Source organism: Pollicipes pollicipes, unplaced genomic scaffold (genome assembly GCF_011947565.3).
Source record: "Pollicipes pollicipes isolate AB1234 unplaced genomic scaffold, Ppol_2.1 Scaffold_6686;HRSCAF=7923_pilon_pilon_pilon, whole genome shotgun sequence".
Classification (NCBI taxonomy): Eukaryota; Metazoa; Arthropoda; class Thecostraca; order Pollicipedomorpha; family Pollicipedidae; genus Pollicipes; species Pollicipes pollicipes.
The window spans coordinates 379,539-392,427 of record NW_023596921.1 but is presented as its reverse complement, the minus strand read 5'-3'; the positions used below and the strand labels follow the sequence as shown (position 1 = coordinate 392,427).

The 12,889-nt window shown below is 55.0% G+C and overlaps 2 protein-coding genes across 2 annotated transcripts in view; one reads left to right on the top strand and one right to left on the bottom strand.

Moving 5' to 3' along the window:
• LOC119107108 (CUGBP Elav-like family member 2) overlaps window positions 1-8,741 on the top strand; it is a gene marked incomplete at its 3' end in the record, with an annotated part of 46,232 nt that extends 37,491 nt beyond the window's left edge. The window contains 1 exon segment of the mRNA XM_037230481.1: window positions 8,532-8,741. Within this exon segment, the coding sequence (XP_037086376.1) occupies window positions 8,532-8,741 (210 nt within the window).
• Window positions 8,742-11,642: 2,901 nt separating this feature from the next.
• The window catches only part of LOC119107245 (CUGBP Elav-like family member 5), an 11,455-nt gene continuing 10,208 nt past the window's right edge, over window positions 11,643-12,889 (bottom strand). Inside the window, exon 3 of the mRNA XM_037230661.1 lies at window positions 11,643-11,671. Coding sequence (XP_037086556.1) covers window positions 11,643-11,671 — 29 coding nt within the window. The remainder of the gene's footprint in view (window positions 11,672-12,889) is intronic.

The window sequence follows — 12,889 nt, the reverse complement described above, 5'->3', positions numbered from 1 at the left end:
GAGAGGCGTCGCCGTGATGGGCGCCCGGCCGGCGTATAAATAACTGCGGCGGTGGCGGCGCGAACGGCACCGCAAACGACCTGACGCGGACCGCCACCCGGTGTAATGTCGGTGCGACGCGCGCCATTAGCTCACGCCCGCGCCGCCGCCGCCGGCTGGTGGACCTGTGCTCTGGCGGGGCGGAGCAGCGACGCGCCCGACAAAGGCGGGCAGCGACTGTGCTCTCAAGCCGCCTTGGTCCTTGCTTTACAGGTATGGATAAGCCTGTTCTTAAGCTGCTTGGGGCAAAGTGAGCTGCTGAGCAGTTGCCGATGGGTATCCCCTTTAATAATTTTGGTCTTGTCGTCAACTAGTTCCGGGCTGCGTTTTTCACAGAGGAGTTACCTCGTCCAAAACAAACTTCCTGTGTCGGCCACTTGCTTCAAACTAGCGTGAAACGTTGTGTCAACACGATCAACTTTAGGGGCAAACTTCTGTGCGGAGTCTGCTTTATCGCCGCGAGACCCAGACATCAGTGCCCCTCGCCGCCGCCGGAGGCCCGGCAGACGAGAGGGCACGTGCAGCTTCCTCAAGCGAGGTTGGCCTGTCTGTTGCACTGGCGGCTGCTCGCCGTTGCAAACTGTGAATGCGCCAAAGGCAGTGACTTCAACCACGCGGACTTGGGTGCTGGGTTGCAGTTTAAGATGTTGGTGTCATTTATAGAAATCCCCCCCCCCCCCATGAAACAGGACGCATTTCCCTCGACGCCGACTGACCTCAGCCGTGGTTACGTCCGCTGAAAGTTGTTTCGCTTGAAGCGATGCGTTGGCTCGCTCGGGCCCTTGCAGGCTGGAGCGATGATTTCGGGCCGAAATGTAGTGCGTATGCTTGGTGTAGTGCCATTAACTGATTTGGGGTGGGCCATGGTATCATCAAAAACATGACAATGGTAGCCATGTCTTCCGTCTGACATCCAGTAACGCGGGGCCATGACCAATCACCACCTACCCAATGCGCGCACAGCACACCTGAGCACGTCTCAGGACAGGAGAGCTCGTCCGCGGCGCACGCTCCGAGTCCCCCTCCCCCGGAGTAGGCTTCACCCTGTCTCACCCACGAGCCCCAGCCTTGCTTTAGCTCACCTCCCGGTCGGCGTACGCCCGGCTGCCGCCGCCGGGCCGGCTGGCTCGGCTGTTTACCGGCGGCGCTCGATTGTATCGATCTCACGTCAGGCGGCCGACAGACGCCGCTGCGTGACGTCACCACCTGTGGCACACATGTTCGGGCGGCGGCAGCGGCAGTGGTGGTAAGGTGCCGGCGTGAGAGGCTGCCTCCTCACCATGTGGCGCGAGCGAGACTGCTTCAGCCTCAGCGAGCTCCGGCACGCCCTGTACGTGTGAGCTCCCCTCCCCGCGCTCCCCGTCGAGCCCCCGTCGGTCTCGTCTCCTCGCTTCGCCACGCCGTATAGTGCTTCCCCGCTGACCCACTCCCGGCGTTCTCTGAATGTTTACATCCTTCAACCTCTCTCGGTCGCGCCAACTGTCTATTTCTTCTGCTATTCGCGGCAACTTCGCTCACATCTTAATTTTTTCATCATTCTAGTAAAGTCCTCTTCCATTCCTTCTCCCTATCGATCTGTTCTTCTTGCTCATTTGACGCTTTATTTCGCTACGTCCATCCTGTTCTTCCCTTTTTATTTCCGAAAGTACTTAGTTCCTGTCGACTGTCGACAATGTTCCTCTTACTTATCTCAAATCCGGCTGTTGTATCTTCATATGTTGTCATGGTGATGACATAACTGCGCGTTATACAAGCTCGTGCGTGGTTCCACCTTGAAGAGCAGCTCCGTGCTTGACGAACCACACAGGCTGGACAGGCATAGTTTACCACTTCCGAAACTTTCTGTTCGGATTTATCCTGACATTTGAGCCGTAGAATGCGTCATCGGGCGATTTGATGAGCGCGTGGCGAACTACGTCCTCAGATGATGTCACTGACAGTGGGATGGCGGCGTGCAGAGCAAAACCAAACTCCAGCATTTCTAGGGCGCAGATATATCTTAACGTGCACCCAATGTAAGATAGGGGGGGGGGGTCAGCTGTCCCCGAAATTGCGCCCATTTTCTTCGTCTTCCTTACTTCACCTGGATATTAATGTCGATCGCATGAAGCTTGTTGCAGTTTGCTGTTCATCCTTAACGTAGGCTTCGGCAGCAAAAGCGTAATCCTACTATTGTTTTTTCGTTGTCCTTAGCCTGCACGTTGTTATGGATATAGATTATGTGCCAGTGATGTAGATGATTTGGGACCTGCGACTGCATTTCTTGGCTCGCGGCCAGAGATTGAACTTAATTAATGTGTATTTAAGCATTCCAGGAATATATATATATATATATATATATATATATATATATATATATATATATATATATCCTTGTCGTAGGATCGGCAATTTTTTCATCGCCGCTGCTGACCGACCGCTGGCCTGCCGCTTGACCCCGGGGCTCCGACCCAGGCTCCGCCAAGCCGCCGGCGACCCAGGCCCCTCCTCTCGGCGAGACCCGAGGCCGGCGCGGCGCAGTGGCGCGCCGTGCTGCCCGCCGGGAGCGGGCGGAGGGCGAGGTGTTTTGCGCGCGGTGATATGCTGGCGGCGACGCCAGTCGATGCATACTGATGCGGCTCCGGCTGATGGGCCGCACTTATTATATCTGGCCGCTGTCGGATGAGAGGGAGTCCGCCAGGCGCCGCCGATCGGCTGAAGCTCTTGTTCGTCTGCTGTGGGCGACGCGCGGGGCGGCGTTGGCGCGCCCTGCAGGCCGCCAGCCGCTGTCGCCGGCGGGCGCTGCCGGCAGCGCCGTCCGTTCGTGTGGTGCTGCTGTCGGCAGCGGCGCCCACCGTGCGCGGCCAACGCTCTCTCTCGGCCGGCCACGCCTGTCCCGGCCGACGGCGTCGCCCTCGGTCGGTCGCGCGCGTCGGGGTGGACCTGGACGCTATCTCCGGGCTCAATAGCGCCGCATTTCTGGAGGGAGTGCCTCAAATTGCCACGAGATACGTTAGATGCGTGAGAGGCGGAAAATCGGTACGACAACGACGCAAGTAAGTTGCTAGAGAGAGAGAGATACCTCCTGAGCTGCCGCCGATGTTGCGGGCTCGAGCCCGGGCGCAGGGTCAGCACCGCGTAGCGGATGAAGGCGCAGTCATTCCGCAAGCTGCCGGCAGAGACTGGTTTGCGGCCAATTTAAGGAGATGGCGGCGGTTTTCCGGCCCAGACACCGCCGGAAACGCCGCCTTTGTTGTATGCGAACACGGCGCACCGGCCTGTCACTGCGGTCCGGAGAGATGGAGCTCGGTGATAGGGTGCACTGTTGTCCAACCGGCGCAGCACCGATATCTAACCCGAGACATGCTTGACATGACCCAGCCTGATGTATCTAACCCAAGCCTCCCCGAGATGATCCAACGTGGCCCAGATATCACCCAGCCCGTCCAATATCGGGCCGAGCCCACTAAATCGGACCCAACCCAACCCAGAACTCTGACATCTGACCCTAATGCAACCCATTGACATTGATGAGACCTCCTTCAAAATAATTCAAGGACCCACTGGCATGTTACGTACATTTGGGTGGCCTATCGCTCAGGTATCGAGTCTGGTTTGTCTGGGTCACAACGTTGAGCATGTCAGAGAGAGACCTCTGTGGTTCCCATCAGGGCTCATTCGGTGCCACATCGCCCCGCAACCGTTGACTAGGTGCAGTCAAATCTATCTACAGCCGGGGTCGAGCCCCGTCCGGCTTTCGCAACGAACACAATCGGCCGGCACAATTAACCGAGCCCGACATACTCGATACACTGATGTAGCGATTCATTTCCAGTGGCGACTAATAGCTTTTATCTACGGTGCAATCGTCGGGGCTTGGATAGCGACACGCGACTTTGCGTGCCCCCGGCCGGCAGGCGGGGTACATAATTGATGATGTCCAAGTGTTGATGTTACCCGGCTGGGGAATCGAGCCTTTTCGGGGGACCCCGGCACGAACGTCCGGGCTGCTGGCGCCGCCAGCTATTGCCTGTGCTCGTGCTTCTTCAGGCGAGATGCTGCTTCATGTCCTGAGCCCCACCCAGCTGGAAGTTTGCTTCTGACTTCCCCACTTAGCCCGCTTGTTGTGCTGTTGCAACTCTGCAAATCTCTTGTTGTGCTTGTTGTGCTGTTGCAATTCTGAACAATTTATTGCCCGTGACGCCGTTAATTTTTCTACCGCTATAGTTGTACTACCGCTGTAGATGCCGTATTCAGGCGGCTGCTGTCCCGTCTATTCATCGGCAGGAGTTTTTGGTCGAAAATTTTAGTGTTTGGGAAAGGATGATAATGGGGTACCGCGCTTTAATTCTACGCCATCATCTTACCGGGCTGAAATTTGTTTTGTAAACGAACAAGTTGAAAACAATACTGATACTAGTCTTCGAGTAGAGAACACAAGCTAGGGTACCATAGAGAACCAATCTCCAGGTTACACACTTTCCATTATAGCGCACCTTTATGTCCGAACATGTCTCGTGGTGTCAAACCCGTCAAGCAGCCGTCAAATAGCCATTCCTTTTACAAAGCTGCTCCAATCCTATACGTCGATGGCTGAGGTTAACCTATGTCAGCCATTTTTTTACTGAAGCTGTTCAGTGAAAACCCCATTCTCTCCACTCCGTTTGACTGGTAAGGCCCATTTTTACGGTTTTCGTCACGACAACAGGAGCCAGCCGCGCGACCGGCAAAGACGCTCGCCTTGGGTTCGGCGTCACGGCCGACACCTCCGCCGACACCTGCGCTCTACCCTCCCCTCACACGTGTTGGGAGTGCGTCACAAGAGCCGGCCGGCTGCGCCCGCCGGGCCGCCGGGCACGGACCGTGACCCCGCCGCCCTCACCCCGGGCTGGGGCAGAGGCGCCGCGCGTTATAACGCAAGTTCGGCGCGGAGGTGCGGGACATGGGAGGGTCCCGGCGACGGGGAGCAGCTGGGTCCCCCGGGACCCATCTGGGCCCACCCGCCGCGACCGCCGACCGATCAGCTACGCCCGCGACGCTAACTTGAGCCATGAAGCAGCGGTCGGCGCTCGAGCCGTCACAGGACCACTGCTGCCGCGCCGTCCGCTGCCTGCTGGGGTGACGGAGTCAGCCGCCGTCGTGGGCCATTGTCCGAGGCTCTTCAGCGGCGGGACCGGGACTGCTGGCTTTGGGGCTCGGGCAGTCTGCCTTGGCAATGGCTTGGTAACCGGATGGTGGTGCCGCAGTGGCTTGGTAACCAGACGCTTGTGCTGCACTGTCTTGGTAACCAGACGCTTGTGCCGCAGTGGCTTGGTAACCGGATGGTGGTGCCGCGATGGCTTTTATTTGCGTATCAGTCCTACGGTTATGGCTTTGGCCATCGTATATTGATCGAGAGTGTGAGACGATCAACGTCAAACGCAGGCCGTGGTAGTTTGAATACCGCCCGCTATAAATGTGGGGAACCTTTCTGTAATTCTAGACCTGAGTCATCGCCCGAAAATGACCTTTTTATCGAACTGCGGGAACATTTTCACGAACTGGTCTTTGAAACTTTTTATCGAACTGGTCTTTGGTGCATTTTCCGACCAGTGCTCATTGACCATTTATCGCACCGCTTATGATAAATTTGAAATGATGTTAAGAACGAATTGTATTTTTATATTTTGATAATTGTTACTTATTAATGCGGATCCAGGTCGCCGGTTGAATACCCTCCGCCCGGGTGGGGGAAAATTTGACCCCCTGAGATCCCAAAAGAAAAAAGGCTATAGAGCCACCAAAGACAGCGGGTGGATCAGTATGCATGCAAAATTACTTGTGTCAAAATTTGAGATCTGTAGGTCATGAACAGCCGGTCCAATAAGGTTAAACAAGGTCGAAGTCAAGGTTGTTGTCCAAGGTGTCGTCGGACCTCCTCATGCAACCGCCTTAAACCTCGATACCTGATTTAAGCAAAAAGTCACTAATGTTCAATTAAGGTCAGTTATCTTGTTTGAAACATCTATGATTTCTTGATTTCTATGATTGGTTGGTTGGTATGGTTTTCTATGATTTTTTTGTTTGTTTTTTTTTAGATTTGAAGAAGCGTCAATGATAACTCAGGGCGTTACGCTCAAAAAAAAACAAGCAAAGGGCTGGCCTGGGTCATTTAAGGTCAGTGACCTACTCTGACCTTTGAGAAGCCCATGGAAGATGCCTGTTGCGGTTCATTGCTATCAAAAAATTCGAGACGAACTTCAGAAACTCCTTCACAAAGCGAGCTGTTCAGTAAAAAGGCAGGTTGGCTTTGAATTCGGTCTGACCTTTGTACCTGGCCCTAGGTCATTTAAATTTGTTTTAATCCTAAACTCAATTATTTCGTCGCTAAAGATGCTCTCTCAGATATGTATGGATTTGTGTAACACTCTGCTGTAGCATCAAATGTAACGACTTCCCAGAAATTGTCTTTACTGACAGCCACGGCCTGACTGGCTTACCACAGGTCAACGACCTTGCAGGGTCACCTAGTTTTTTATACAAAACAGTTGCGTTATTTAATTGCCTGACACTAAGCAAAGCTAGGTGCGGCTACAATTATCTGGTATTAACCTTTGGTGGGGGTGGTGATCATAAACCTCTCGCCCGAGCGCGTGTAAAGATTGATTTGGCCGCGGGAAGTGATAATTTGTTGCAGGATGCGATGGCTAGAATGATCCAATCTTCAACCTTTTTAGGCTGGAACTGGACTTTGCTAAACACTCAGAGATCTTTCCATTCCCCTTTACCTTATGACCGTTGCGATATGTGCCGTTGTGCACATCGACGCTTGCACCCGTTGCACATCGCGTGTTCCGTCGGATAACGGACCGTCGGATAACGGACCGTCGGATAAAGCACCCATCGCCGGCCGCAGCACCAGCTGTTGACCGGCCCTCAGTCGGTGTGACTGCGCCCATTGCCTCCTGACAGGCGCCGCACCCCGTCTTTGTTGCACTGGACAGCATTACTGGGCTGTGGGAATTACTTAGACAATGCTCGTCGCAGGTGTGCACCAAAGCTGATGGCCATTGTTCAAGCCCGTTGGCACCTGTTCGCGTCAGACAGCATGTGTATGTGCGGTGATGGCGAGCAAGTGCTGGGAAGAAGATGAGGGAATGCCGCTGTCTCATAGAGTGCAATGACAACGCGATTTTACTCTGCTGTTTGCATCCCCGAGAAGGGATGATGGCAACAACCCGGGCCATCGCTGAGAAACACCACGCGGCTGAGTCAGCGTGATCTAGTGTCTTACTCTCGCGGCGCGGCGAGGACGATCAGGGCGCGGCTCAGGCCGCAGCACTCCGTCACGAGTTGGCAGACGCTGCCTGCTCATCTGACACCGGCTGGCACGCGCCAATTCCCGGGCCATCTCATCAGTCGCCCATCTTATCCGTCCGCTGATGGCCGATAAAAGGGATGACAAGTCGGCGGCGGCGCCGCGGCGTGGGCTGCGGCGGCCGGCCAGTCTATGAGCCGGCCATCAAACCCGCCGTGGCGCTTGACAGCCGCGGCGCCGCTCCCCGCGGCGGAAACGGCGCATCACCCTCCGCTGGCTGCCGCGCGCCAGACAAGCTGTTGCAGCCGGACATCCGGCGCGAGCGCCGTCGCCGCCTCCCGCCGCCCCCCCCCCCCCCCCCTCCCCCGCCCTCAGCCAGCGGGACCCAGCGAGCCGGGCAGAGCGGGGCAGGACTCTGAGCCGCTGTAAATAGAGATGGCTGGAATTGATTCGTCCCTCGCTGAGGTTTTGTCGGGCCGGCTTTGCGGTTGCTGTCGTGGCGATTGCAGAAGACCCGCTTCGTTGGATAGGCTGTGGCGCGTCGGGCTGTGATGGGAACACGGAAAGGGGGATGTCTGTATGGATTCGTATGTGGATCTTACACCACCTCAGCATACTTGCCTCGTCGTCTGGTTCAGTCGAGCTGTTAAAGTTAATTTCCAGGATGTGAAATAGTTGGTTGGCCAATGCTGCAAATATTACGTAGCGTATTGAAGACATCGCTCAACTTTGGCGACGTACTGGCCAAGCACTCGACGCTCCAGAGCCTAGAGAGATGTGAAGCTGTGTGCTCACGCTTACAAGTGAACTCGGCTAACCACAACACCTTTAAATGTGATACAGCGCGATGGTTAAGAAACAGCCCATCGTCCAGACTACTGCAATGCGAGGACAGATTTGATTTCATGGTTGCGAGCGGCGGCTGCAAGCAATATTATCGCAACATTAGTAAGCTAGCTGCTAATGAAGTGCTTGCAGCCGCCCGCGACAAACAAGAGAGAACAAAGACGGAGTGGAGTGTGCTGCTTTTCCCCCGTGTGTGAATCGGAAAACCAACCTTGATAAATTGTCGACATCGGGACAAATGACGTCGTATCCCAACGATTGGACAAACGACCTCTCTCCAATCTTTTTGTGGCCGGTGGCAGCCCGGGCCGGGGCGGCGCGCTCAGTGGAGGCCCGTTCCGCCACCGCTGACCGCGCACCCGTGTCGCAGGATGGGCTCGGCGGGCCTGGGCCCCACCGGCAACGGCCGGATACCGGACGGCCTCGCGCGGGACCAGCCGGACCCGGACGCCATCAAGATGTTCGTGGGCCAGATGCCGCGACACATGGACGAGAACGACATCCGCGCCATGTTCGAGGAGTTCGGCCCTGTCCACCAGATTAACGTTCTGCGAGACAAGGTTACCGGACAGAGCAAAGGTCAGTGCGTGCCGGTTGAGGTCAGGGGCGCTGTCTGAGATTGGCGGCAGTGGAGCGCCCCTTTGACACGCTGGAGGCCACAACGGCCGCCTGGCAGTGCTTGGTCAAGTCATTTGTTGTAATGGGTTGTCATCTCATTGCTTGGATTGTTTGGGATTGTCAACTGTACAATCGCAGCGCACACGGGAGGGGGCAGTGTTCGGGCCGCACAATTTTGAATGTACAGGGCTGGACCCCTGTTGCGGTTGGGCAATGATCAGCTGTCACTAACGGGCCATAAGATACAAATGGCAAAGACCATTGTGTGCTGGCCGCTAAAAGGCGGGTCTGTAACGACCTCAGTGATCATTTATCTGGATTGGTTGGCGGCCAGTGGTCACTGGCTATTGTTTATGAGTTGTTGGTTGTTCGCCGCGGGGAGCGCTGGCATCGCTATAACGCTGGCAGCGGTCACTGACTATTGTTTATGGGTTGTTGGTTGTTGGCCGCGGGGAGCGCTGGCATCGCTATAACGCTGGCAGCCCGACCTAAAGACTCAGTTTTCCCAAAATGCCAGCCGGCAGCCCGGCCCGCCCCGGCCAGTTAGGGCTTCGCCCGCGGACGGACGCTGTGCGGCGATGCTGACCCGCCATTAACTCGCGAACAGAAAACAAGTCCAAATCAGACATGTCTGTTGAAAACGTGTGGCAATGGCAGTCAGAGTGAAACGAATCATACGCGAAAGCCACCGTTTTTGTGGTTGTAAGTCGCATGCTCTTTAGGTATAAACAAACAAGCTCTATGTCATCGCCAATGCCCATTTCTATTTCGGCAACTGTTGCTCAATTGGTACGCTAGCAACTACGGGCTGTATCGACAAAATATTGAGACTAGGGCAATACGAGCCGTATATTTTCCCGTTTAGCATATTCATCATTTGGATTGATTATAAGGCATGGTCTGTGCAGGAAACAATACAATTTAAGCGTTTCTCGCCTTCAGTGACAGCCAATCGCAGGGTGTGGCTGTATTCATCATGATGACACCTAGCTTCTGCTGAATGAAATCGGACAATGCGTGGAAAATTGGGGCGTTTTTCTTGAGTTTTTTTTGTTGAGATGGGTACTTAAAGTTGTTTTCAGTTTGCGCAACCTGGTTCACTGATGTGCCAGGTCGGCCATGGGTTTACTGACATGGGAGCTCTTAGTATAAAAATCGAAAGTGTGATTTGTTCATAATTTTATTATGCTTGGCAGCACTGTCTGGTTTTTCGATAATATGATGCCATAGATAAAAGCACATGCATTGTTTTGATCGTTAGCGTCTTTGATGGGCAAAACCCAGCCAAATCCGGCCCACAACCCGTCCACAAGTCCGCAGCTTCTTGCGGGTCAGATGTTGGTGGGTTGGTGGGTTGCAAAAATTCGTCTGCAGTCAGAAGGCACTGTTCAGAGCATGCTAAGCGCTCGGCTCGCCCTCGTCAAATCAGACACCACCAACACCACCCGGAAAGCTCCTTGTTGTAACGTACAGCATCGCCGTGTCGCTGCTCGGAAGCCAGAACGGCAGGCGTCGCACTGTCACCGACCCACAGAACGGCGGCTTTCGAGCCGAATCAAAGCGGACGGGACCCACAATCGGCACTCCAGGCCGGAGACGCCTCCCCGATAATCCATTCCCGTTGTTTTAATGAAAACCGCCGCGTATCGGCCCCGATTCGTCCCTGAGAGACCCTGGCCGCCGCTGGCCGCGATTGGCCCTATGTTTCAAGTTAGGCAGGCCGGGTCATCGAGCCGGCTGTTAGTCCAAATGGCCGCCCTGATCGGCCGCCCGGGCCGCGCTCCGGTCAGACGATTGGCCCCCGCGGGGGCCCGGCGCCGCCGCCGACCGACGCCTCCCGATCCGGTCACAAATTGACACGAGCCCGGCGGCGGGGTGCCGCGGTGGCCGCCCCAGTCGCGCTGGTACCGGCGGCACAGAGCGAGAGGTGGGGCAGGCCGGCTGGCGGCGCGGGGAGGGGGGGCGCAGGGGGCAGCCCGGCTGACAGCGCTGAGGGGGGGGGGGCCTGCTGCGGTAGGCGGGGCGGGGAGAGGGCACAGGATAGCAGCTCGGTTGACGGCGCCTGCTGCTGTCGGGGCTCGTCGCCGATCAGTACGTGCGTTGGATCTGATGCAACCCATACACTGAGCTACTGATTGAAGGTGACAAATTTCGAACACCGCGCTGCGAGTGTCGGACTAAATCTCCTTTGTCAAACAGCATCGGAACGTGATCTGGGCACTGAGCATGCACTCCTGCTGCAGAAGAGCGGTGTGTATGGTAAGTCATTGACCGTGGCTAGAGTTTTATTCAGAGCAGCCGTCGTCTTCAATCCTGTCACGTAATCTACATAAATACATGACCGCAGATTAGGCTCGCGCGCCGCGCCGTCCCTGTCGGTCGTGCCGTGACCATTGGGAGCGTCGGAACAAGTGCCGGCGGACGTTAATTGCTCGGACGCCCTGCTATTCCGCTTTATGGCCGGCGGTCCGATGGCTTGCTCTGGGGCCGGAGTGCAAGCACTTTATTGCGCCGACGCCGCTATTAAATCGATATATCGGCTGTATTGCCGGGGGTCGCCGGTTCGCACAAGATCGACGGCGGCGGCCGGTGCCGGTCGGCTGTCCGTGCTGGTCCAGCGCCTGTTGGGGTTAGGGGGTTAGAGCGGTGGTGCCGCCGTCCTGGACGGCAGCCGCTGGTCCGACCCATCCCCCCCCCCCTGAGGTGACCCGTCAGTGGGGCGGGGTCGTCCGGCCGGCCGCGCCGCGCGCACAAAGACACCCATCGACTAAGCGGCCGCGGCCGGTCGAACGATTGGCCATCTGTCAGCCGGACGATCGGACTGACCGTTTGCCCCGGGGCCGGTGGTCAGCCTGGCCACCGGTCAGCCCTTGTGATGTCCGGGGCCGGGCTCTGGGCCTGGGGGCACTGTACAGCCTTAATGACGCACAGCTGTGTGATCTTGTGTTGTTGGATATGCGTCGCGCTAACAGTTAAAAGCGCATGAGAAGGCATGTAGAAATTACGTGCTGCGGGAGGTGGCGTTAAGTTTACATATCCCCAAACGGCACTTCAGTTTTACACGTTAGAATCACAAAATTGCCTGCACGACAGGAGGACACAATAACCTATTTGGACGCAATGTAGCGACGAACGCAATTTAGGGCAGATTAATTCTGCCAAGCTAGATCAGTCTAGGAAATATATTACTCTGGCTTATCGCCAATCTTTCCGCCCCATTTCCTTCCGTTCTAACTTTATCTGGCAATAACGCCCATAATTTTAATAAGGGTTATATCATTTATTTTTCACGACATGCTAGGCTCACGTGTAAAGGAAGACAAAAATTATTATCGGTGGCGGCTTGGCTACGGATAAAGCCCACAAACAACCAGCGACAGTAGGGATTGGTCCATGGTGAAAACATCTTTTTTTTTCATTCCGATCACACACCAGCAGATATGTGTCTAGATCTTAAACATGGACCCCGGGATCATATCTCGGAGTGCTGGTTAGCGTGTCTTTTGAAAAATCAAACCCACTTTGTAATTTTGTTGACAAATATTTTGTTCAGGAATGACGTCATGTTTTGCTGATGGTCTGTTAGAGCCTTAGGTCTTTTGCATACTTTTGCAGCAGAATGTTTTGGAAATTTGAATGTCTACTATAATTTTGTCGAAAAGTTTTTGGGATCCAGTATGTCTCAGATGTAATGTTTAGAAATCTTCCACGCCCATTCATGCGAATGCTTCCAACTTGCTAAAATGGACGTCAAGCCATATATATGCGAGATAAATCCTTCCCTTTGCTTAAAATATGCGCTGTTCAATCGGAACAAGCTGATTACACCGCGGTACGTACCGCACATCTGCCCTATCACTCACCTCAATAGCATTTGACTCCCATGAAGCAGGGCCATGACGTTTTACTTTACCGTAAGGATACACACATTTCTTGTCGTGAATTCTACGCTATGCTTTGCTCTTCCAAATAACTGTTTTGGACCTGGCATTTCCCCATGTTACTGAAGGATGTCTCGAGATCTGGTATCATTTCTTAGACTGTAGGCGCATGTCTGCACACTGCAGACACCTAGTCTCTCTCTCTCTCTCTCTCTCTCTCTCTCTCTCC